Consider the following 27252-nt stretch of genomic DNA (forward strand, 5'->3'; position numbering starts at 1 on the left):
AATAAGTATTTGATCCCCTATCAATCAGAGAGATGTCTGGCTCCCAGGTGTCTTTTATACAGGTAACGAGCTGAGATTAGGAGCGTGTCAGACATCTCTCTGATTGATAGGGGATCCTAATGAAGTGAAATCCTAATGGTCCAGCTTCAGGACATTTTGGACAATGCCAACCTTGTCTATTCCAGCATGATTGTGCCCCAGTGCACAAAGCAAGGTCTATAAAGACCAATACAGTTGATCGTGGAATATCTAGCAGGGCAGAAATTTCACAAACTGAAGATTGCGTCCTATCGCAGTACCATGCTTAAATTCACTGCCCTTTTTTCAGTTTCTGGAACATGGGGTTCAGGCTATATCTTTGGTAGAACTTCCATCTATTAACCCTTTCATTCTGGGAATAGAGAGTGCTACAATCTGCAACTGATATATACAGCCTTCCTCACTTTGCCACAGCATGCAGAGATATAAGCAGTTACACAGCACAGTACCTTTATACAATGACTCCCTGCTAATGATCTCTTAAGTTCACAGCTGTATGGAGTGTAATATCAGTAAAGTGAGATCCATTAACTGCATATGTCTGTATCAAAGTAAGCAAGAGTTAATAGGGAAATGCTTTTCACAGAGATCCTTTTATCAAGCAGATGTCAAAATTCAGGTAAGCAAGAGTAAACATAGAAATATAGAACTTGATAACAGATAAGAGCCATTTGGCTCATTTAGTCTGCCCATTTTTCTTATGTAAAGGATGTAAACCCCAATTAATCCTTGGCCGGGTCCCATAGTGAGGATAGCTTAGCGGTCTGTAGTTGGCCAACAGTTGAAAACTTCCACAACTGCTACGTCTTCTACAACTACTACGTCCAATAATGACTGGTTAAATAAGTCTGCCGACGGCTTTGCCAGGACATTTCAAAACTCTTTTAATAACTTTGGTTTTATTTCATTGGGTCCCATGGATTTGTCTGTTTTCTGTTGGAGAGTTCAAGTAAAACCTTTTCCTATGTTAACACCCTATATTTTAAATGTCACCCTATTTCTCTCATCTTCATCTTCCAGAAGGGACATTTTTATTTAAGTAGTCAGATAGATCTTTATCCTCATGTACATACTTTACTTCATTTGTCTTTAGTTGAACCCCTAAATGGTTAAGTCAAGCTTAGAAAGCATTCAAAGGTCACTCTCTTCATTTAAACGGTGTTGCTGTAATGCCCCAATATGGAAGCATTTAGCTCTAGGGACAATATGGAGAGAGACGTCACCATTGAAAAAATCAACTTTCCCAGAGGGTCTCTCCATTAAATTGCCTGGCCTCAAAGATGTCCCAAATGGGAAATGGGCACAGACTGACCAGATGTCAACGTTAAATATAAAAAATGCACACCTGCCAAGTGTGACCTTTCAGCCCCCAAACAACCCAACAAACCTTTGTATGGGTGGTATTACTATTTTCAGGAGATGTTGCTGAACACATATTGGAGTGTTATTATTGGTGACACAAAGCAAGCACTCTAAATAACTCTCTAAAGTACAATATGCACACAAATGACTACCACAAACTTTGCCAAAGGTTAGTGGTAGAATTAGTGTATGGAAAGTTAAAATACAACTATTTGAAATACCCTGGAGTGGGTTGGCTGGTTTTCAAAAATGTATGGTTTAATGGGGTAACTTGAATCAGCCAGCTTCAAAGATGTCCCAAACAGGACATGGGAGCAGTAGGGCTAAGTTTTGAAATTCCAAGTATATACACTGCTCAAAATTATAAAGGGAACATTTAAACAACACAATGTAACTCAGTCAATCACACTTCTGTGAAATCACACTGTCCACTCAGGAAGCAACACTGATGGACAATCAATTTCACATGCTGTTGTGCAAATGGAACAAACAACAGGATGTGTAATCTTAATTTTTGGAGCAGTGTATAAAGACACTTACCACTGAGATGACTGTGCCTGGCCAGGCTGGCGTCAAAAAACAAGGAGGGCGCGTTTCGTAAACAAACTTCAGCTGCAGTGGGCGCACAGTCATCAGAGTGTCAGGCTGTCTTTTAACCCCTTCGTGACAGGCTGATTTTATTTTTTGTGCCCTTTGTGACAATGGCCGTGTTAACATTTCTCGTGTTTAGCTGTAATTTTCTTCTTTCCCATTTACTGAACCCTTACAAGTTATATTGTTTTTTTTCATGACAAGAAGGGCTTTCTTTAGATGACATTTTTGATTGTATCATATTATTTACTATTAAAAAAAAGTCTAAAATAGGGTGAAAACTTTTAGTTGAGAAACCTTTTACTCATCTATAAAAGTGAATGAAAAAATCTGCTAAATACCGTATTTGCTCGATTATAAGACGACCCTGATTATTAGACGACCCCCCCAAAATCTGAATATTAATTTAGGAAAAAAAGAAAAAACCTGATTATAAGACGGCCCTATAGGAAAAAAAGTTTTACTAGTAAATATTAATTAATGTAAACTATTTTTTCATATTTAATAAAAGCTATGATTGAGAAAAATATTTTATTGTTTCATGTCCTTTAATTTGCCAACCTGCCCCCCAGTTATGCACATCTGCCCCCAGAAATGCCTTATACCCCCTATATGCAACTCTGCCTCCCTGATATGCTTTTTACCCTCCTATATGCCACTCTGCCCACGATATGCCTTTTAACCCCTATATGCCACTCTGGGGGGTTAAAAGGCATATCATGGGACAGAGTGGCATATAGGGGGTATAAGGCATTTCTAGAGGCAGAGTGGCATATAGGGGGACACTTACACACCCAGACACTAATTTACCCACTTACATACCAAGACACTTACATACCCACTGTGACACACATACCCAGACACTAATATACCCACACTTCCAAACCAAGACACGCACTCAAGCAACTAAAGCACTCACCGCAATGGCTCAGCAGGCGCTTAGTATACTGCGGCTCCCACGGCATTACGGCATGGTGCGCTGTGACCCCTGCTAGGCCCCGCCTCCTCCAGAAAATTAAAGCAGTAAATCTACTGGATCCGCCTTTGACTTTGGGACGGCACAGTGCCGTCCGGGTCCCACGGGGTCTTGCTTGGAGTGCCGTGCCAAGATCAATGATTTCCCTCAACCGGCTCTGCTCCCCGGCAGTGGGTGGGCTATCGCGGCGCGGAGGAGGCGTCCCCCATGCTGAGAGCACGCTATGCAGGGAAAGGTACGCTGCTGCCCGCGCTTTCACGGCGCTCCCTGATAGACGCCCGGTAGAAGCTGAGGTTACCAGACCGGAGGATCCAGATTCCCTGCAGCGCTGCAGGGAATCTGGATCTTAGTCTCATCTTAGTCTCATAGTCAGACCTCTGTTTGAGGTCTGATTAGAAGACGACCCCGATTACAAGACGAGGGGTATTTTTCAGAGTATTTGCTCTGAAAAAAACCTCATCTTATAATCAAGCAAATACGGTAGATTCTACTATTCATCCTGAGTTTAGACATACCCAATGCTTTTTTCTGCACCTTATTGGGCAATAAGTACAGGTAGCGTTTTGCTATTTCAAAACCATTTTTTCCAAATCTGGTAATTCTTCCCCCCACGTGCCATTTCGGGTATCTTTAAATGCTAGTAGTTTAACTCTTTCCATGCACTAATTCTACCACCAGTCTTTGTCAAACATTGCTCTCTGGAGAGGTTGCATCGTGTCCTGGGGTGAGTGTTTGGTGTTGTTGAACACCAAATAATCGCCTCCTATAGACTTTTAAAACAGGCGTCCGCTGCCATACAGTGTATGGCGGACGTTGACCTCCCGGGGAAGGGCCAGACACAGCCCCTAATGCCGACGTCGAGGCATTACAGCAACACCGTTTGGATGCAGAAAGTGAACATAGATCGCTTTCTGCACCCGTTTAAAGTCATAACGGTCCTGGCACACCAATTGTCGTTTAACCCTTCGTTTTCGGGTGACGTCAATTGTCATTAAGGGGTTAAGTAACAATATCTCGCGAGATTGCGGTGTCATATGAGACTTTCACATCTCTTGAGACGGCACATAGTACTTCCACGTATAACACGGATCGCATCACAAAAACCATGGCAACCAGTACAGAGTCTCGCATAGCGGGCTCATATCGGGAGCCAAGGAACCGGATCGCTATAGAATAATAGAAATATCGGCAACAGTTCGCCCAATGAGCAAAAAAAATGAAACACAAATACAAAATATTTACCACAAATATACAACATGCATTTTGAGGAAAGTATATAATTAACTCTTTGGATACACTTAACAATAGTGTTATAATATGAAAATAGATGTAAAAAAAAATTAAAATTCTAGGTAAGTCTATAGATCTATTACTACCTCAAAACATAATAATTCCAAAAATAAAGACCAATATATTGTTTAGGTGTCGATCAAAAAGTAATAAATAAAGCAAAAAAAAAATAAAAAATTCAAGGAAGGTATAACCTGGATATGATCAACACACAGTATCCAAACACTTTAAAGAACATCATCAAAATGATGACTCTAAAGTAAGAGCTTATTCTATCAAAAAATTATTTTGGGTCCTAGAAAGGGCAATAGATTTGTCATGCTACAAAAACGTGAAACGTTTTGAATTTTTACTTTAACCCCTTCCTGACAAAGGCTGATTTTACTTTTTGTACCCTTCGTGACAATGGCCGTTTTAACATTTCTGTGCTGCTCGTGTTTAGCTGTAATTTTCTTATTTCCCGTTTACTGAACCCACACACATTAGTTATTGTTTTTTTCAGGACAAGAAGGGCTTTCTTTAGATGACATTGTTTTGATTGTATCATATTATTTACTATTTAAAAAAGTATAAAATATGGTGAAAAATTTTAGTTGGAAAATATTTTACTCATCTATAAAAGGTAATGAAAAAACCTGCTAAATAGATTCTACTATTTGTCCTGAGTTTAGAAATACTCAATGTTTTTGTGTTTTTTTGCTTTTTTTCTACACATTATGGGGCAATAAGTACAGGTAGCGTTTTGCTATTTCAAAGCCATTTTTTCCAAATCTGGTAATTCTTCCCCCCATGTGCCATTTCGGGTATCTTTGAAGCCGGCCAATGCAATTTACCCCATCAAGTCATATATTTTTGAAAACTAGACAGCCCAGGGTGTTCCAAATGCTAGTATTTTAACCCTTTCCAAGCACTAATTCTACCATCAGCCTTTGTCAAACTTTATGGTAGTAATTTTTTTTGCATTTATTTTTTCACACACATTTTACTTCAGGTATGAATAAACAGGTTCTGGTATATGTCACTATCATAAAACACCCCAATATGTGTTTAGCAACATCTCCTAAGTACAGCGATACCTCACATGAATGATTTTGCCTGGCTGTTTGGGTGCAAAAGGGCCACATTTGGGGCATTCGCATTTTCAATGTTGAACTTTGGCGTTTGGCGATCAACTGCCCATGCCCTATTTGGTACATCTTTGAGCCGGGCCGTTTCAGTATGCTCAATAAAGCCATATATTTTTGAAAACTATACACCCCAGGGTATTTTAACTCTTTCCATGCACCATATCTACCACCAGTCTTTGTCAAACTTTGTGCTAGTCATTTTTTTTAAGCTAATGTGCTAATTTTAGGACTTGCTCACAAAAATATATTTTTTATATAGATATTTTATTTTTTCTGCCTTTTTAAAAAAAATTTCAACTTGAAGGTTCCCCTGATAGTGACATCAGTGGGAAATTATTTTTACATGTTACTGTTTTTTTTTACTATTTTTTTTTCTAATTATTATTAATTTTATTTTATTTTTTCATTTATTTTTACTAATCACACTGTGATTAGAAAGCTGGGCTCCATTGACTTGCATGGTTGAATGCAGTACCTGTATTCAACCTGCAAGTGGAGCCAGAGTTCTCTAGAGGGTCTGGAGACCGTCTAGCGAACTTTTTCATCTTTATTATTTTTTTTCCTGAGCGGTCACAGTCCATCCTGGGGTAAGTGTTTGGTGTCGCTGGATGCCTCCTGATGGAGGCATTCCAGCGACACCATTTAAGTTTAGGAGGTGATCGTTGATCGCCTCCTAAACGCTTTTAAAATGGGCGTCCGCCGCCATACATTGTATGGCGGATGTTGACGCCCCGGGGAGGGGCCAGAAATGGCCCCTGGTGCCGATCGTTACGTTGCTGAATGCCTCAAGGCCGATTTTTTTTTTCACCCGTTTTAACAAATGATGGCCCGGACCAGCAATTGTCATCAAGGGGTTAAACACCTTAGTACCTTGGGGTTTAAATGACAACTTTGATTTGATTCCCTTTCTTGAATAATTTGTTTTATTTTTTAATTTTATTGCTTTATTTAATACTTTTTGATCCACCATAAGACAATACCGTATTGGCTCGGATATAGGCCGCCCCCGTATATAGGCCGCACCCTAAAAGTTTGGTGCTTTTTTAAAGAAAAAGTTTTTTTTCTTTAAAAAAGCACCAAAAAAAACATGCTGCCACTGTCCTCCCCCCCGAGATATGCTGCCACTGTCCTCCCTCCCCGAGATATGCTACCACTGTCCTCCCCCCCGAGATACGCTGCCACTGTCCTCCCTCCCCGAGATATGCTGCCGCTGTCCTCCCTCCCCGCGATACGCTGCCGCTGTCCTCCCTCCCCGCGATCCGCTGCGCTCCCTCCCCGCGATCCGCTGCGCTCCCTCCCCGCGATCCGCTGCGCTCCCTCCCCGAGATCCGCTGCCCTCCCTCCCCGAGATCCGCTGCCCTCCCTCCCCGAGATCCGCTGCCCTCCCTCCCCGAGATCCGCTGCCCTCCCTCCCCGAGATCCGCTGCCCTCCCTCCCCGAGATCCGCTGCCCTCCCTCCCCGAGATCCGCTGCCCTCCCTTCCCGAGATCCGATGCCGCTGTCCTCCCTCCCCGCGATACGCTGCCGCTGTCCTCCCTCCCCGCGATACGCTGCCGCTGTCCTCCTCTGCCCCCCCTCCTCGACTTACCGGAGCAGACTCCCGGGTGTCTTCAGGGCCGGCGAGGGACATCTACGCAATACGCGTATGCATTTGCGTATTGCGTAAATGTCTCCCGCCGGCCCCGCAAGACACCCGGGAGTCTGCTCCGGTAAGTCGGGGGTGGGCAGAGGTAAAACGCTTAGATAACCTCCCGTGCCGGCACCCCCCCCCCGTGGGAAGTGCTGGCAGGGGAGGCTGTCTGAGCGTATCGGGGAGAAGGATGCAGGTCCCCTGCACCGCTGCGGGGGATCTGTATCTTAACCTTGCTGCCTGCCCGGCGCCCGGGACTGCATGTCCCGGGCGTCGGGCGCTAGAGCCCGAATATAGGCCGCACCCCCACTTTAAAAACTTAAAGTGGGGGAAAAAAGTGCGGCCTATATTCGAGCCAATACGGTATATTGGTCTTTATTTTTGGAATTATGTTTTGAGGTAGTAATAGATGTCGGAAATGGAATATATTTGGGAAAAGGGGATTCCGGGTGCCGACACACCTTCGTCTAGGGGTTAATAACTTAAATCCACGTAGCTCGAATAATTAGAAGAAAATGCTTCTTTGATAGGAAAATGGAGGGTTTAATGCTGTAATGAAGCCTATGAAAGGCTAACATACACAGGGTTACATTGGGAATGAAGTTGTACTTGTGACTGCAACAATAATGGAAAGATTGTAACTAACTGCTGCATGCTACCTCCACAATAGATCTATACACTTATCTAGAATTTTAATTTTTTTTACATCTATTGTCAAATAATTGACCTAATTGTTGAGTGTATTCAAAGAGTTAATTCCTTTTTTTTTTATCTGTTCTTAATGAAGGTGATGTCACAATGACATCACTTAGCTCATTTTTTTAGTGATTTTTTTATTGTTAAAAAAATCACACTTTTTTTTTCTTCTTCGTATTTTAGCATGTAAGATGAGTGAGAAACATGCGTCCCCATAGACTTGCATATAGATCACAGTGTCTGTGATCAATGCCTCATCGCTGTGATCGGATATCCCAACAGGGTCTAGATAGACCTTGCAGGGGATATCCTGTCCGACGACCTTTTGGGTGACATCATTTAAAATTGTAACTGTTTTCCGGTGCTCACGCCGGCAGCTGTTGCAGGTGATCGCGAAGCAGAAAGCCAGCAATGCTGCTTTCTGCTGACAGGAGGGGTCCAGGCTGCCAAATGACAGCCTGATCTCCCATATAGCGGCTGAAATGTGTCCATAAGGGTTTCTTGAGATGCGGTTTATGGAATGTACCGAAAACGAAGGGTTAAGTCCATAGGGGACTGAAGGAGTTAAGCATATTCGATGTTATATATTATATTATACAAATACATACAGGAATAAATCCTCCTTTCAGGTTTTACGAAAGGATATTTCACCTAAAGCAGCAAAAAGGGTTATTTCCACTAAAAACAATAAATATGTGTAATCCAGTACCTGCAGAGGATATGCTATCAAATCTGACTGATGCCTTTAAGCTTAGACGACTTCAATGTGGGTTTTTTTCTTTCCTTTGGGTAAAACTTGATGTACTTTTTCTATACCCTTTTTAACATATGTTACTATGTTACTCTTCGCCTTTCTAATTGCAGTGTACCTGAACTAATAACTAATCATATATGTCTGTTTACTGCATAATGTTGTAGCATATATAATTGCCTTTATAATAGTAATTGTTATTATAACAATATTTTCAGTTTGCAATGAAATTGGCTAAGACTAGGAATTTTAGTTCTGATTGTATAATTTGTTTTCAGAACAAACACATTTTCAAGAATAAATTGAATATTTGAAATAACAGTCTCTCTCTCTAAATATCCAGATTTGGAAAGTGAAGAAAGCCTTAAAGTTACACATTCAATGGAGAAGCATGTCACCGGTAATTAAAGTAAGTATATATTTGACCTATAAACAAAAAGTTGTAAATCTCTGGGGTATTTTGATTAAAGCAATAGACCTCTAAATGCTTTTCATCTCTGTATATAAAACAGAAACCATGAAAAATATGATTTATAAATGGTAATCCCATCCCATTTTAATGGCAGCATGACATGGAAGAGCATGCAACAGAAGCTTTGAATCGTTCTGTGTGCATCCTTGTGTTATGCAGTTCACAGTTTTTCTTCTTGTGGTGTTAGGTTTGGGGATTCAGTGATACATAGGTATGGCGAAGTTATGAAGTTTGATGTTCCCCAACTCCTGGCATTAATAGTCACGCTGCCATGTCTGAGCCCCAAAATTATTTTAAGCTATTATTGACCAGAAGCTTGTTTGACCATGTTCAAATAATTTATCAAATATCTGGCAGAATATATAGATTTTTATTATATTGTCATAAAAAAAAACCTACAGTTACCCTGTTCTCTAACTGAAATAAAGCCCTGCCTAAGGTATCCCAATATTTCCAGCAGCAATGACCAGGAACAAATTCAAAACTTCACCGGCCACTTTATTAGATAAACCTGTTCAATTGTTTGTTAACACAAATAGCTAATCTGCCAAATAGCTAATAGCTAAAGTGGCAGAGACTCAATGCATTTAGGCATATGTAGACATAGTCACATAGTACATAAGGTTGAAAACAGACCTAAGTCCATCAAGTTCAACCCTTCTACCTAACCTTCCTACTCTTGATCCAAAAAGAGGCAAAAAACATTAAAACAAAGAAGGCACGTGATCAAGACAACTTGCTGAAGTTCAAACCAAGCATCCGAATGAGGAAGAAAGGGGATTTAAGTGACTTTGAACGTGGCATGGTTGTTGGTGCCAGACGGGCTGATCTGATTATTTCAGAAACTGCTGATCTACTGGGATTTTCACGCACAACCATCTCTAGGGTTTACAGAGAATGTCCGAAAAAGGGAAAATATCCAGTGAGCTGCTGCTGTGTGATCTCTGACATTAACAAGGGTTTTTCGTCAAGAGGAGAATGGGCAGACTGGTTCGAGATGACAGGAAGGCAACAGTAACTCAAATAACCAATTGTTACAACCAAGGTATGCCAAATACCATCTCTGAACGCGCAACACGTAGACCTTGAAGCACATGGGCTACAACAGCAGAAGACCACACTGGGTGCCACTCCTGTCCGCTAAGAACAGGAAACTGAGGCTACAATTCACACAGGCTCACCACAATTGGACAATGGAAGACTGGATGGCTACTTCCGGCAGAATAATACACCAAAGACTGGTTTAGTGAACATGAGAATGAGTTCACTGTACTCCAATGGCCTCCACAGTCACCAGATGTCAATCCAATAGAGCACTTTTGGGATGTGGTGGAATGGGAGATTCGCATTGTGGATGTGCACCCGACAAATCTGCAGCAACTGCATGATGCCACCATGTCCATACTGACCAAAATCTCTGAGGAATGTTTCCAGCACCTTGTAGAAAGTACCGTATTTGCTCGATTATAAAACAAGGTTTTTTTCAGAGCAAATGCTCTGAAAAATACCCCTCATCTTCTAATCGAGGTCGTCTTCTAATCAGACCTCAAATGAGGTATGACTATGAGACCAAGATCCAGATCCCTGCAGCGCTGCAGGTGACCTAGATCCTCCTGTCTGGTAATCTCAGCTGCTTCCGGCACTTACACCAGGCGTTTATACCTTCCCCGGCTGCCAGAAAGGAGAATTTCCTGCAGCGCTTCTTCTCTGCCAGTCAGCGAACGTTGCTCGATGAACGCAGACAACCCCCGCTACTGCTTGTACTTCCACCGTAGCTTCTATGACGCAGCACCGGCGTCACATGACCTTCCGGTGCTCATAGAAGTTTCGGCTGAACACCAGCTGCCCCCACCGGACACCAGGGAGTCAAAAGTCGGGGGGGTGTTGTATGTGTGGCATAAGGCTTTTCTAGAGGCAGAGTGGCACATGATACGTCTTTTAACCCCTTGTATGCCACTCTGCCTCCAGAAATGTCCTTTAACCCCCTGTATGCCACTCAGCCTCCAGAAATGCCTTATACCTCCTGTATGCCACTCTGCCTCCAGAAATGCCTTATACACCCTTATATGCCACTCTGTCCCATAATATGCCCTTTAACCTCCTATATGCCAGAGTGGCATATAGGGGTATAAGGCATTTCTGGAGGCAGAGTGGCATATAGGAAGTTAAAAGGCATTTCTGGAGGCAGAGTGGCATTATAGGAGGGTATGAGGCATATCAGGGAGGCAGAGTGGCATATAGGAGAGTATAAGGCATATCAGGGAGGCAGAGTGGCATATAGGGGGGTATAAGGCATATCAGGGAGGCAGAGTGGCATATAGGGGCGTATAAGGCATATCAGGGAGGCAGAGTGGCACGCCTGAGAGCAGATGTACATAACTGGGGGGGAGGTTGGCAAATAAAAGGAAATAAAAACAAAACACAAAAATTTCTCAATCATAGCTTTTATTAAATATGAAACTATGATATATGTAAAAAATATTTACTAGTAAAGCTTTTTTCCTACAGGGTCATCTTAAATTCGGGCTTTTTCTTTTTTCCTAAATATTCAGATTTTGGGGGGTCGTCTTATAATCGAGGAAATACAGTATGACATGAAGAATGAAGGCAGTTCTGAAGACAAAAAGGGGTCCAACCCGGTACCTAATAAGTGACCAGTGAGCGTATATATTGTTTTTTAGAGTATGTCTCCTAATTTGACAGGCTGTTTTTATTTTCAAAAACAAATAGAAGCTGTAGTTAGTTTTAATTAATGCATTTTATTTAACTTAAAAGTGACAGTTATTTGTGTGGACAGATAAATACCAGCTATTGAACAAAAGCATAACAAAAATGCAAAAAAAGGCTCTGTTTCTGTGTTGTAAAATAACCATGCCCTCTCAGAAGGTTTGTTGTTTAAGCAGTGTGTGACACAATTAAACACAAGTGCTGATTTAAACACAAAAGCTACAACAAAACTACACAAATAAAAACATGAACTAGTGACACATAAGTACCATATTTACTCGATTATAGGACAAGGTTTTTTCAGAGCAAATGCTCTGAAAAATTTCGCTTGTCTTATATTCAAGGCCATCTTATAATCAGACCTTAAATAGGGGTCTGAGTACAAGACTAAGGTCCAGATCCCCTGCAGCGCTGCAGGGGACCTGGATCCTCCTCTCCAGCAGCGGGTGAAAGTCTGTTCGATGCGCGCAGAGAACCTCCGCTGCCGCCAGCAATTTTGATCCACCATAGAAGAAGCCCCGGCAGCAGTGGAGGGTTGTCTGTGTGCATCCCGCAGCCGGTGAATATTTGCGGGATGCGCACAGACAACCTCCACTGCTGCCGGCACTTCCACCTGGGCTTCTGTGACAGAGCACCGGCGTGACCTGACCTTCTGGTGCTCAGTCATAGGAGCCTCGGCGGAAGCACCGGCCATCAGCAGCAGAGGTTGTCTACGCATATCGCACAGACCTCCACCGGGTGCCACCACTAGACACCAGGGAGTCTTAATCACAGGGGATAAGTCTAGGGATGCATTGGTAAGTCGAGGGGGGATAATTGTTTTCTGGAGGCACAGTGGCATATAGGGGGTTAAAAGGCATATCTGGGAGGCAGAGTGGCATACAGGGGGGTATAAGGCATTTCTGGGGGCAGATGTGAATAACTGGAGGCAGAGTGGCAAATAAAAGGAAATAAAAACAAAAAAAATCTTTTTTTCTCAATCATAGTTTTTATTAAATATGAAAAAAATTTACATGAAAAAAGTTTTAGTAAAACTTTTCTTATAGGGTAGTCTTATATTCATGCTTTTTCTTTTATTTCCTAAATTAATATTACAATTTTGGGGGGTTGTCTTATAATCGGGGTCTTATAATCGAGCAAATACGGTATACTCTGTGTAATGAACTTTATCTAGGCTTTCTGCAGAACTTCTTTTACTGGGTTTAAAGGCTTTTACTGGGGCTTCTGTCTCACAGGATTCTGTTACTCCTTAGATGTGACAGACTCCAGGGATTAGTCTTCACAGAATGAGTGTTTGCCTAAATGTATGTCCCTCGCCAAATGTGTGCTTCCTGTCGTTATTATGCTGGTCTCTAAGGGAGGTCCTCACCGCAGAAGTTCTTCTGCCCAAGATACTGCTGCTGAGAGAGGAGCTCCTCCCGGCAACAGTAGTCCGGGACTTAGATGATCCCAACAGTGAGAAAACTCCCACCAGCTGGAGATAGGCACGGAGCAAAAGCAGCAAGGCGCAGCAAGCAACAGGTACACGATACAGGTAGTCAGACGAGCCAGGGGTCAGATTCACTAAGCGGGTAGTCAGACGAGCCGGTTCGGTAAACAGAAGTCACAGGCAACGGTACCAAATCGTGGAGCAAAGGAATGTCAGGCAAGCAAGGGTCAAAACACAATATGGGACAGCAAGAGCAGCAATACAATAACTGTAAGGACCACAACAGGGTGCCTGTGAGACGCACAACCGGCTTTTTAAATCTGGCGCCACTTCACAAGCCCCTCCCCGACAAAAACCCAAACCACGCCCCTCGGCCGTCCATCAATTCCCCAGCAGCACGCAGCTTGCCCGAGAGGCAGACCGACGACCGGAGGATAGGTAAGAACTTCTGTTCCCTGAGATGGTTCTCCCCTTCCTGGGACGATGATCCGGGGAACGGACTGATTCCCCAGATCGTCGTGTACCTCGGGCGGAGGGTTGTCCGCTGCCCGGGGAGATGGTTTCCCGGGACCCGCGGCCAACCCTCCTCCCGCTAATACCACATGTGCCGTGGGCGGAGGACCACCTGCCGTTCTGAACGGCCAGCGTTTGTGAACCGCGGCCGGTCCTCCTCCCGGCGGCATCAGGACTAGGAAGAATGACACTTCCAAGATACACTAAGGAATCATTAACAAGTCCACTCACTCCTTGTGTCTCCAGGATCAATATTTTCTTAAATAGGTAGTGGTGAGATTGTATACTTGCTTACATAAATAAGGAAGCCTATGTCTACTGGATACTTTGATCTTGGCCTCTTTTGTTCTAAATACAGCGTGTTATAAGATTAATAATCATTGTTGTGAATTCAGATGGAGCCTTTTTATTGTTATATTATTTTATATACACATGTAAATATGCAGAGCTCCTATTTCTTTACATATAGTTAACATGTTGGTACAATAATGTTAAACAGATCTGCAATTCATGTGAAATCAATTTATCTGTATTTTAGTTTGGCACTCACACTGAATCTGAAAAGAAAACTGAAGAGTATGATACTCAGGTATGTCTTTTCTATGCTGTATGTTTGAATGAATGATTGAATAAAAAATAACTATGGAAAAATTTACGCGTGAACAATGTTGGCAACATTATTGTGCCCTAGATTTCTTAGTCATCTACAAAAATATAATGTTGGAAACATTATCTTGTCCTGAATGACAAGGAAATCTATGGTGTTTTTGGAGCTGAGGACCCTGTAGAGTCTCACTCCAGCCATTAGATCTTAATTGCATTAGTCTTTGTTATAAAAAAAAAAGGGGTCTATGTTTTATGAATCTTTACATTTACTGTATGAATATATATATATACACACTGTTATGCTGTCAATAACCACTAACTATTGAGTGTAGAGTCAGAGTCCACACTCCTTGTTTTCTGGAATTAACAATTTTTATTGAGAGGCTTAACAAACTAACAATACATATACAATTTGCTAGTTATTATTCATTGATTGAAAGGAAATAACAAAGAAACAGCAGGACAAGACTGTAAAGATGTAATACAATTACCACTCCCTCGTGTTCATCTTCACACAGACTTAGAAAGAGAGAGTCTTTATAAACACAATAAGTCCTCTCCTTCTGTTGGACACTCCCCTGGTATCTTCTCCAGTGACCCTTAGAGACCATTGCACTGGGGGAGGGAGCGGAAGGTGACCAAAGGCCTTAACTGATTTGCCATGTGCTCTGCAGAGAAGAATCTCCATTAATGTTTGAGATCATTTTAAGGTCTTGTATAGAGAGGCTGTGCCCTTTGGATCTCTGCATCAGAACACTTTTTGACTTCATTGGCATACAGTTGGTTGTCAATAATACCTTCCTTTTTATAGTCAAAATTATTTTCCTTTTTCATAGTTAAAATGAATGTCAGGGGTATAGAGTTAATGGGCACAGGCTAACACACAGCTTAGTAAACCGCAATCTGTAAGAAGAACCCCCCTACAAAGGCAGTTTGCTGTCATCTGCCCCCTTGAGGCCTTGACCCTCAAGCGTGTGTCATTCAATGCGTCCCAGGTCTGACCGCAAAGAAGCAATCACTTCTCACACAGTTTCTTAATGTCCCCCGCATATTGCTCAAGTCTGTTTTCTTGAAACATGCCAAAAAAAGATAATAATAATAATAATAATAATAAAAAGAAATAATTTCTGTGGCCACTTTTGACAGTGATTGGTGGCCAAATAGCTGCATGAAGAATGCCTAAATACCCCTGATACGATCTGCTTTACAGAAATATATACTTTGTGGTTATTTTTGGTTTATTTGTTTAAAACTAGAGTTGCAATCCCATCATACCTATTGTGAATATATATATATATATATATATATATATATATATACATACAGTATCTCACAAAAGTGAGTACACTCCTCACATTTTTGTAAATATCTTATTATATCTTGTCATGTGACAACACTGAAGAAATGACACTCTGCTACAATGTAAGGTAGTGAGTGTACTGCCTGTTTAACAGTGTAAATTTGCTGTGCCCTCAAAATAACTCAACACCCAGCCATTAATGTCTAAACCTTGTCAACAAACGTGAGTACACCCCTAAGTGGAAATGTCCAAATTGCGCCCAATTAGCTATTTACCCTCCCCGGTGTCATGTGACTCGTTTGTGACTGAGTGTCACAAGGTCTCAGGTATAAATGGGGAGCGGGTGTGTTAAATTTGATATCGCTCTCACTCTCTCTCATACTGGTCACTGGAAGTTCAACATGGGTAGGTATCAAAAGAAAGCTCTATCTCTCCTTGAAAAATAACGGGTAGGCTTGCATCCCGCCACTCTAAGGCAGGCATGCAAGTTAGAATATAGTGACCTCTCTGCTGATACGAAGTTACTGCCAATCCATTAGATTGAAAGCTTTCTTTGCATATAGCAATGAAAAAAAATGGATGAGACCCCACTGTGTTTTGTCTTAGTGGGACAGGTTTCAAAAGTGCTTCATATTGTCTGTAGCCTTCCTCTGCTTTATAAAGCCCACTTGGTCTGGAGGATACATTTGAGACTCGGGGCAAGGATCTTTGTTTTACATACTTTACAAAACAGGGAAATTGGACGATAGTTTGCCAGTGCTGGTGAATCTCTTTATGGTTTTGGAATGACTACTAGACCTGTGCATTCGTTTTCATACAAACTTTTTTTAAACAACAAAATTCTCTGTTTTGTGTGTTAACGAAAACGAGGGTGATCCCCGAAAACGAACTGTAAAATTCCCGAAATTTTGTTAGGATGTTTTTATTATCTTTTATTTTCCAACCTGCCCCCCCAGTTATTCTCATCTGAGCCCATGCTTGCCACTCTGCCTCCCCCCGATATGCCTTATACCCTTCTGATAGGCCTTATATCCCCTGATATGCCTTATATCCCCCTATTTGCCACTTTGCCTCCCCTGACATGCCTTATACGCCCTATATACCACTCTGCCCCCAGAAATGCCACTCTGACCCCCCCACTCAGACTTGGCCCCCATGCTCCAGACTCCCTGATGTCTAGTGGGGGCAGCCGGTGAACGTCTGTGCGATGTGTATAGACAAACCTCTTTTGCTGCCCGGCACTTTCACTGGGGCTTCAGCTATGACTGAACCCTGGAAGGTCATGTGGTGCTGGTGCTCCATCAAAGAAGCCCCAGCGGAAATGGAGGGCAGTAGATGAGGATGTCACACAGACATCCATCGGCTGCCAGAGAGGGGGATCCAGGTCCCCTGCAGTGCTGTGGAGGATACTCCTCTCTGGCAGTCGGTGAACAACCTCCACTGCTGCTGGCTGCTACTTCTGCTGGGGCTTCTATGGTGGAGCATCGGAAGGTCATGTCACTCTGGTGCTTCGTCATAGACGCCCCAGCAGAAGTGGATTTTCATTGTCGATTATTATACATTTTATCGATTAGTTGTTGCAGCCCTAGAGTTTATGAAAGATAGGTAGAAGTAGGCAAAAACAGGGAGGGTGCTCTCGCTGGTGGTTATGGCTGTGATTGATTGACCCAATAACTTGTGGGAGTTTGTCTTTACTTTTTCTCTTTGGCCAATCAGCGTTTACAAGGGGAAGGGACAAGCATTAGATATGACACCATTTTAACTTGTCTGTAGCAGCAGTAACTGCTGATAGATAGGAGTTGGGGTTGGAGTGTGAGACAGTGACAGTTTAGCAGAGGCTGAGATTGGCCTGCTTTACTCCAAGTTAATTTGATGCAGGCTAATTTTAGTGCAGGAGATAATTTTTTTTATTATTATTTTTTTATCATATCATCAATTCTTTATTGATATATATTGGTGACAAAACCAGGCATTTTATTGGGCTTGTACACAGTGTCACTGCTTTTTAAATAAATATTGGGAAAATTCAGTCCTGCTCCACATGGTTGCATGTTCCTATCATCTGTAAACTCGTTTAAGCAGGGCCCTCCTCACCTGTTGTCTCTGTTAGTCACTTGTTATGTTACATGCTACTTGTTATGTCCTGTCTACCCATTGTACAGCTACGGAAATTGATGGCGCTATATAAAACAATAAATAATAATAATCTGCCAGACAGGGGCGTAATTAGAAACCACAAGGCCCTGGTGCGGAAATTTCCATGGGATGCTCCAACTTCACCATGCAACATACCCCGTAGTGCCACCTTTGCCCCTAAGCAGTTTGTCAGTGCCATCTTAACCTCCAAACATTCTCCATGTGCCATCTCGCCCCCAGCTTGCCAGTACCCCTGAACAGCTAATCTGTGTCATCACTGCCCGTAACCAACTGGTCTATGCTATCACTGCCCCCAAACAACTTGTTTGTGCCTTCTTTGCCACTTTGAGCAGAGGGGGCTCCAACATACACTTTGGCACACATATGTAAACACACACATGCTAATACACACACTCACCTCTGACACATGCCTGCTAACACATACTCCATCTCACACCACTTAAACTTACATGCTCACATACATGTATGCATGCACATTTATGCTCAGAAACACGTGTACATAGACATACATGCTTACCTACACATATGCATGCACATACATGCTTACATACATACAAACATACCCCCTTCCTCTTGCCGGTTACCACCTCTCCTGCAGTTTTCTGCAGCCTCGGTTTCATGATGGGGTCACGTAACGTAACAATCCTGTCTCCCCGTGCCGGTTCAAAATAGTTAAGAATGGGCCTTCTGACCGGTACCAGACCAGTCCAGGTCCAAAGGGCTCTTTTTAAACTATTTTGAACTGGTATGAGGAGACTAGAACAAGTGGCCCTGGGCCCCCTAGAGGCCCTTTTGGGATCCCCGTAGTTAACCCACTGCCCGGACCAAGTGCCCTGCTAGTACTGCTGCTGCACATCTTTGTCTGCCCTTACTCTGGGGCACATCTTGAAAAGAAATGTCTGTAATATTGTGTACTCCTCTACGGGGCTGGACACATCTGTCAGTGTCTGCCTGCCCAGGCCCAGTGCTCTTTTACTGCTGCTGCACCTCTCTTTAAAAAATGTCCAATACTGAGGTTTAAATTCAGTCCTGCTCCAAGCGGCTGCATGTGCCTATCATCTGCCAGTGTCTATGTGCCTAGACCCAGTGCTCAGTATACTGTTGCTGCTGCACCTGTCCTTCCTTACTCTCCTTTTTTTTAAATTTAGATAATGAAAGGTGAGTCCAGAAGCTGTCAGGGACCTCCTCTTTTAGGAACAACAATTTCGTCTGGGCTGAGCGGCTGGGAAACAAAATTCTTTCCCGAGAGCAAATGTGGCAAAAACAAAATTTTTGTCTGAATCGGTTTCGGTTGCTGTGCAGAAGTCTAGTGACTTCTATTGTAGAGATTCTCATCCAGGAGATGCTTCCATAGTAAAGTAGCGAGCCACCTTCACTACTAGACTGTGCCAGACCAGTCGGCCTCCATATAGGTTGGTATAAAGGTTAGCAAAGAGGTCTACAATCATACAAAGGGTCATGGGTAATTCTGCCATCCTGTCTGTAACTTGCATGCATGCTGTAAGCCTGAACCCCTCTACGAGCTAGAGGTGTAGGAAAATGTTTTGACCAGCTGTAAATTATGGATGGCATCACCCATTTCCTCTTGATGATATAGTTATTTTTTACTTGTCAGTATTTAGAAGAAAACCATACACAATGGGAAATAGGTTTTCATCTCTGAGTATTGGAAAAGAAAGAAATGATTTAGAGGATAGAGAGCTTTAATGAAAAACATTGTTGGTTTGAATATAAATGTAAGCAAAGGGAGATCAAAATCAGAAAAAAGAAAAAATATAATACAGTATCTCACAAAAGTGTGTATACCGCTCACATTTTTGTAAATATTTTTATGTTTTCATGTGACAACACTAAAGAAATTACACTCACCTACAGTGTACTCACTTTTGTTGCCAAGGTTTAGACAGTAATGGCTGTGTTGAGTTATTTTGAGGGGACAGCAAATTTACACTGTTATACAGAGTGTACACTCACTACTTTACAGTGTAATTTCTTTAGTGTTGTCATATAAGAAGATATAATAAAATATTTACAAAAATGGGAGGGGTGTACTCACTTTTGTGATATACTGTATTTCTCCCTAGCTACACCCTTCTGCTATGATTGGTTGGGAAGCAAGACTCAGTCATAGCATGTGAATAAAACGTACTTTGTTTATTACAGAGAAGTTAGGGTAATCTGACACTCTGACCAGACAGTTTGCCGTCTCCCGGGTGCTCGGTCCGGCATGTTGCTGATAGTGTGGATGGATTAACCCCTTAACGTCCATTGCCACGTCATGCAAAATGGTCACTTAACGACCTATGTCATGCCTGACACGTCATAAGTCTTAAACAAGCTTAGAAAGTGATCAACGATCACTTTCTTCGCTTAAACGGTGTTGCTGTAATGCCTCAATGTCGAGATCGGCATCATGGTCCATGTCTGACCCCTTCCCGTGGGCGTCAACATCCGCCATACACTGTATGGCGGCGGATGCTCGTTTTAAAAGTTTAGGAGGCGATCAACGATCAACAACTTCCAAAATGAGGCATATTAACACTAGACAAACCCATGCATGTGGGGTATGACTGTAATTGGGAGATGTTGCTGAACACACATCGGGGTGTTGTTTGATAGTGATGTATACCTGGAACTATAAATTTATACCCAAAGTACAGTTTGTGTGAAAATAATACCAAAAAAAATACTACCACAAAGTGTGGTAAAGGCTGGTGGTAGAATCTCATGCATGGAAAGGGTTAAATACTACCATTTTAAATACCTTGGGGTGTCTAGTTTTCAAAAATAAATGGTTTGATGGGGTAAATTGTAGTGGCCGGGCTCAAAGATAGGGAGATAGGGCATAGGCACAGACTGACCAAAATAGAGGAAAAAAAGCACACTTCCCAATTGTGGGCTTTTATCCCCAAACAGCAGTCAAACCCATGCATGGGCGGTATCACTGTACTCGGGAGATGTTGCTGAACACATATTGGGGTGTTGTTTGATAGTGATGTATACCTGGAGCTATACATTTATACCCGAAGTACAATTTGTGGGAAAATAATACCAAAAAAAATACTACCACAAAGTGTGGCAAAGGCTGGTGGTAGAATCTCATGCATGGAAAGGGTTAAATACTACCATTTTAAATACCTTGGGGTGTCTAGTTTTCAAAAATATATGGTTTGATGGGGGTAAATTGCATTGGCTGGCTTCAAAGATACCCGAAATGGCACATGGGGAAGAATTACCAGATTTAGAAAAAATGGTTTTGAAGTAGCAAAATCAGGGCCGGCCCCTTTTTTTTTTTTTTTTGTTTTTTTTTTTTTGAAGCGGAGGAGAGAGAGGGGGGCACCGAGTGGTTTTCGCTTACCCGCTCGGCGCCCCTCTCTCTCTCCTCTGCGGCGAGTCTCCCTGTTCGGTCCCGGTGCCGGCTTGTAATGCAGAGCGCCGGAAGTGACGTCAATTTCCGGCGCTCAGCATTACAAGCCGGCACCGTGGCAGAGCAGGGAGACTCGCCGCAGGACTGTTTAAAGGTAAGTGAAAAAAAGAAGACCTAAAGTCACGTGAACGTGTTTAAAGTGAAAAGTAAATATGTGTTTCCCAAATAAAAATGCAGCTATCCACATAAAATACACTCTTCCTTAAAGTGTAAATAATCCAAATGAACACAAAAGTTATGGGGCGCAAAAATATATATGGGAAAAAAACTTGAAGTGGATATAGTGTCTTTAATAAATATAAATATACATAGTTATAAAAGTATCTGTAGTATAAATAAAATAAAACTTGATCTGACCAGCAGAAGAACTTACATTAAGTCCAAGCACCCAAAGTGCATTAGTGCGTAAATGTAAAACGAGACCACTGGTTCCAGAATAGATAGAGTTCAAATGAGTCCTTCCAAACGCGTTTCGCCAGTTGGCTTCTTCAGTAGAAGTTTTCAATTCAATAAGTAGTTTTCTCCTGTTTCTCTAAAGTTCTTATATCGGTATATCCGGGTAGGTGTTGTCTCACGTCGTCCTTCTCTCGTCCAATAGTGCAACATCGTGTTATGTACGTCATCGCGTACTACGTATCGTCCGTTTTTTCTTTTCTTTAAAAGTAATTGTGTCGTGTATACCCTAATTTCCGTACACGTCATCACGTTACGCCGCCGCTTGTATTTGTCATCGCGCACCACCCGTCTAATCACGTCTCGTCATCACGCTCCGTCGTACGTTGTGTGCGTCATCACGCACCCCTCATTCCTTTTCTGTAGTAACCATCACGTCTCATGTATTTTGCCCTCGTTTGGGAAGATCGCATAGTGGTTCTCTCCATGCGTGGGGGATAAAAGGATGCAATCACTGGTGAGACCTCACTTGGAGTATTGTGTACAGTACTGGAGACCATATCTCCAGAAGGATATAGATATGTTGGAGAAAGTGCAGAGAAGGGCTACTAAAATGGTTTATGGATTACAAAATAAACCTTACCAGGACAGGTTAAAGGATCTTAACCTATATAGCCTGGAAAAAAGACGGGACAGGGGGGATATGATAGAAACATTTAAATACTTAAAGGGAATCAACAAAGTAAAGGAAGAAAGTTTATTTAAAAGAAGAAATAAAACCGCAACAAGAGGACACAAGCATAAACTAGAGGGGCAAAGGTTTAATGGTAACATCAGAAAATATTACTTTACGGAAAGGGTAGTGGACGCATGGAATAGCCTCCCAGTGGAAGTGGTAGATGTTAATACAGTAAAGTCATTTAAGCAAGCATGGGATAGGCATAATGCCAAGCTAGATATAGGATAAGGGCAAGTACTAAAGGAGAGTACTCAGAGGTTGGGCAGACTGGATGGGCCTTCTGGCTCTTATCTGCCGTCACTTTCTATGTTTCTATGTTTCTATGTTTCAAATGGTTAAAGGTGACCTAACAGGTAAGTGAATTTCTAATCAACCACTGTGTCGAAAAAACGGGTCGATTTGAAGAAAAAAAACGGGACGGAAAGAAGTAACTTAAAGATACAGAAGAAGAACGGATATCCTGGATATGTTGTAGCCCTTTTAAATTGAAAAAATTACGTGTATTTATAACTATTATTCAAAGGGATTATGTGATTAATTTGATTTATTTATGTAAAGATATCATAGAGTGTGATGCTTTTTTTAAATTGTTACTATGATTAGTGACTCTGATGTAATACAAATGAAATAAAGTCAAATGAAATAAAGTGAAGTGTCTACGTTTATATTATGTATATATAATAAATAAATAATTGATAAATAAATAAAGTGTCTAAGTTTATGAGTATTTATATAAATGTGTGTTACCTCTAAAAGGACCAAATCGTTATCCAGAATAAATTGGATGTTCAATATCATGGAGAAGATGAAATAAAATATCATGGAAACAGAAGAAGGATGTTTAAAGGTAAGTACCGGGGGGGGGGATCGTAGATTATGGCGTCGGCGTCGTTTTAAACTTGGCCCCCCCCGCGTCGGCGGGGGGGGGGTTGGCGTTTTAAACTTCGCCCAAGGCGGCGTTAAGTCTTCGGCCGGCCCTGAGCAAAATGCTACCTGTACTTATTGCTCCATAACGTGCAGAGTCCAGAGTCCAGAGTCCAGAGTCCAGAAGCTGTCAGGGACCTCCTCTTTTAGGAACAACAATTTCGTCTGGGCTGAGCGGCTGGGAAACAAAATTCTTTCCCGAGAGCAAATGTGGCAAAAACAAAATTTTTGTCTGAATCGGTTTCGGTTGCTGTGCAGAAGTCTAGTGACTTCTATTGTAGAGATTCTCATCCAGGAGATGCTTCCATAGTAAAGTAGCGAGCCACCTTCACTACTAGACTGTGCCAGACCAGTCGGCCTCCATATAGGTTGGTATAAAGGTTAGCAAAGAGGTCTACAATCATACAAAGGGTCATGGGTAATTCTGCCATCCTGTCTGTAACTTGCATGCATGCTGTAAGCCTGAACCCCTCTACGAGCTAGAGGTGTAGGAAAATGTTTTGACCAGCTGTAAATTATGGATGGCATCACCCATTTCCTCTTGATGATATAGTTATTTTTTACTTGTCAGTATTTAGAAGAAAACCATACACAATGGGAAATAGGTTTTCATCTCTGAGTATTGGAAAAGAAAGAAATGATTTAGAGGATAGAGAGCTTTAATGAAAAACATTGTTGGTTTGAATATAAATGTAAGCAAAGGGAGATCAAAATCAGAAAAAAGAAAAAATATAATACAGTATCTCACAAAAGTGTGTATACCGCTCACATTTTTGTAAATATTTTTATGTTTTCATGTGACAACACTAAAGAAATTACACTCACCTACAGTGTACTCACTTTTGTTGCCAAGGTTTAGACAGTAATGGCTGTGTTGAGTTATTTTGAGGGGACAGCAAATTTACACTGTTATACAGAGTGTACACTCACTACTTTACAGTGTAATTTCTTTAGTGTTGTCATATAAGAAGATATAATAAAATATTTACAAAAATGGGAGGGGTGTACTCACTTTTGTGATATACTGTATTTCTCCCTAGCTACACCCTTCTGCTATGATTGGTTGGGAAGCAAGACTCAGTCATAGCATGTGAATAAAACGTACTTTGTTTATTACAGAGAAGTTAGGGTAATCTGACACTCTGACCAGACAGTTTGCCGTCTCCCGGGTGCTCGGTCCGGCATGTTGCTGATAGTGTGGATGGATTAACCCCTTAACGTCCATTGCCACGTCATGCAAAATGGTCACTTAACGACCTATGTCATGCCTGACACGTCATAAGTCTTAAACAAGCTTAGAAAGTGATCAACGATCACTTTCTTCGCTTAAACGGTGTTGCTGTAATGCCTCAATGTCGAGATCGGCATCATGGTCCATGTCTGACCCCTTCCCGTGGGCGTCAACATCCGCCATACACTGTATGGCGGCGGATGCTCGTTTTAAAAGTTTAGGAGGCGATCAACGATCAACAACTTCCAAAATGAGGCATATTAACACTAGACAAACCCATGCATGTGGGGTATGACTGTAATTGGGAGATGTTGCTGAACACACATCGGGGTGTTGTTTGATAGTGATGTATACCTGGAACTATAAATTTATACCCAAAGTACAGTTTGTGTGAAAATAATACCAAAAAAAATACTACCACAAAGTGTGGTAAAGGCTGGTGGTAGAATCTCATGCATGGAAAGGGTTAAATACTACCATTTTAAATACCTTGGGGTGTCTAGTTTTCAAAAATAAATGGTTTGATGGGGTAAATTGTAGTGGCCGGGCTCAAAGATAGGGAGATAGGGCATAGGCACAGACTGACCAAAATAGAGGAAAAAAAGCACACTTCCCAATTGTGGGCTTTTATCCCCAAACAGCAGTCAAACCCATGCATGGGCGGTATCACTGTACTCGGGAGATGTTGCTGAACACATATTGGGGTGTTGTTTGATAGTGATGTATACCTGGAGCTATACATTTATACCCGAAGTACAATTTGTGGGAAAATAATACCAAAAAAAATACTACCACAAAGTGTGGCAAAGGCTGGTGGTAGAATCTCATGCATGGAAAGGGTTAAATACTACCATTTTAAATACCTTGGGGTGTCTAGTTTTCAAAAATATATGGTTTGATGGGGGTAAATTGCATTGGCTGGCTTCAAAGATACCCGAAATGGCACATGGGGAAGAATTACCAGATTTAGAAAAAATGGTTTTGAAGTAGCAAAATCAGGGCCGGCCCCTTTTTTTTTTTTTTTTGTTTTTTTTTTTTTGAAGCGGAGGAGAGAGAGGGGGGCACCGAGTGGTTTTCGCTTACCCGCTCGGCGCCCCTCTCTCTCTCCTCTGCGGCGAGTCTCCCTGTTCGGTCCCGGTGCCGGCTTGTAATGCAGAGCGCCGGAAGTGACGTCAATTTCCGGCGCTCAGCATTACAAGCCGGCACCGTGGCAGAGCAGGGAGACTCGCCGCAGGACTGTTTAAAGGTAAGTGAAAAAAAGAAGACCTAAAGTCACGTGAACGTGTTTAAAGTGAAAAGTAAATATGTGTTTCCCAAATAAAAATGCAGCTATCCACATAAAATACACTCTTCCTTAAAGTGTAAATAATCCAAATGAACACAAAAGTTATGGGGCGCAAAAATATATATGGGAAAAAAACTTGAAGTGGATATAGTGTCTTTAATAAATATAAATATACATAGTTATAAAAGTATCTGTAGTATAAATAAAATAAAACTTGATCTGACCAGCAGAAGAACTTACATTAAGTCCAAGCACCCAAAGTGCATTAGTGCGTAAATGTAAAACGAGACCACTGGTTCCAGAATAGATAGAGTTCAAATGAGTCCTTCCAAACGCGTTTCGCCAGTTGGCTTCTTCAGTAGAAGTTTTCAATTCAATAAGTAGTTTTCTCCTGTTTCTCTAAAGTTCTTATATCGGTATATCCGGGTAGGTGTTGTCTCACGTCGTCCTTCTCTCGTCCAATAGTGCAACATCGTGTTATGTACGTCATCGCGTACTACGTATCGTCCGTTTTTTCTTTTCTTTAAAAGTAATTGTGTCGTGTATACCCTAATTTCCGTACACGTCATCACGTTACGCCGCCGCTTGTATTTGTCATCGCGCACCACCCGTCTAATCACGTCTCGTCATCACGCTCCGTCGTACGTTGTGTGCGTCATCACGCACCCCTCATTCCTTTTCTGTAGTAACCATCACGTCTCATGTATTTTGCCCTCGTTTGGGAAGATCGCATAGTGGTTCTCTCCATGCGTGGGGGATAAAAGGATGCAATCACTGGTGAGACCTCACTTGGAGTATTGTGTACAGTACTGGAGACCATATCTCCAGAAGGATATAGATATGTTGGAGAAAGTGCAGAGAAGGGCTACTAAAATGGTTTATGGATTACAAAATAAACCTTACCAGGACAGGTTAAAGGATCTTAACCTATATAGCCTGGAAAAAAGACGGGACAGGGGGGATATGATAGAAACATTTAAATACTTAAAGGGAATCAACAAAGTAAAGGAAGAAAGTTTATTTAAAAGAAGAAATAAAACCGCAACAAGAGGACACAAGCATAAACTAGAGGGGCAAAGGTTTAATGGTAACATCAGAAAATATTACTTTACGGAAAGGGTAGTGGACGCATGGAATAGCCTCCCAGTGGAAGTGGTAGATGTTAATACAGTAAAGTCATTTAAGCAAGCATGGGATAGGCATAATGCCAAGCTAGATATAGGATAAGGGCAAGTACTAAAGGAGAGTACTCAGAGGTTGGGCAGACTGGATGGGCCTTCTGGCTCTTATCTGCCGTCACTTTCTATGTTTCTATGTTTCAAATGGTTAAAGGTGACCTAACAGGTAAGTGAATTTCTAATCAACCACTGTGTCGAAAAAACGGGTCGATTTGAAGAAAAAAAACGGGACGGAAAGAAGTAACTTAAAGATACAGAAGAAGAACGGATATCCTGGATATGTTGTAGCCCTTTTAAATTGAAAAAATTACGTGTATTTATAACTATTATTCAAAGGGATTATGTGATTAATTTGATTTATTTATGTAAAGATATCATAGAGTGTGATGCTTTTTTTAAATTGTTACTA

The 27252-nt window shown here is 41.8% G+C and overlaps 1 protein-coding gene across 1 annotated transcript in view; it reads left to right on the forward strand.

Annotated features, from left to right (window-relative positions):
* Nucleotides 1–27252, forward strand: part of CLPTM1L (CLPTM1 like) — a 168281-nt gene that overhangs the window by 116142 nt on the left and 24887 nt on the right. The window contains exons 10-11 of the mRNA XM_053467315.1: nucleotides 8806–8871; nucleotides 14142–14192. Coding sequence (XP_053323290.1) covers nucleotides 8806–8871; nucleotides 14142–14192 — 117 coding nt within the window. The remainder of the gene's footprint in view (nucleotides 1–8805; nucleotides 8872–14141; nucleotides 14193–27252) is intronic.

The sequence above is a fragment of the Spea bombifrons genome, chromosome 5, assembly GCF_027358695.1.
Source record: "Spea bombifrons isolate aSpeBom1 chromosome 5, aSpeBom1.2.pri, whole genome shotgun sequence".
NCBI classification, from domain to species: domain Eukaryota; kingdom Metazoa; phylum Chordata; class Amphibia; order Anura; family Pelobatidae; genus Spea; species Spea bombifrons.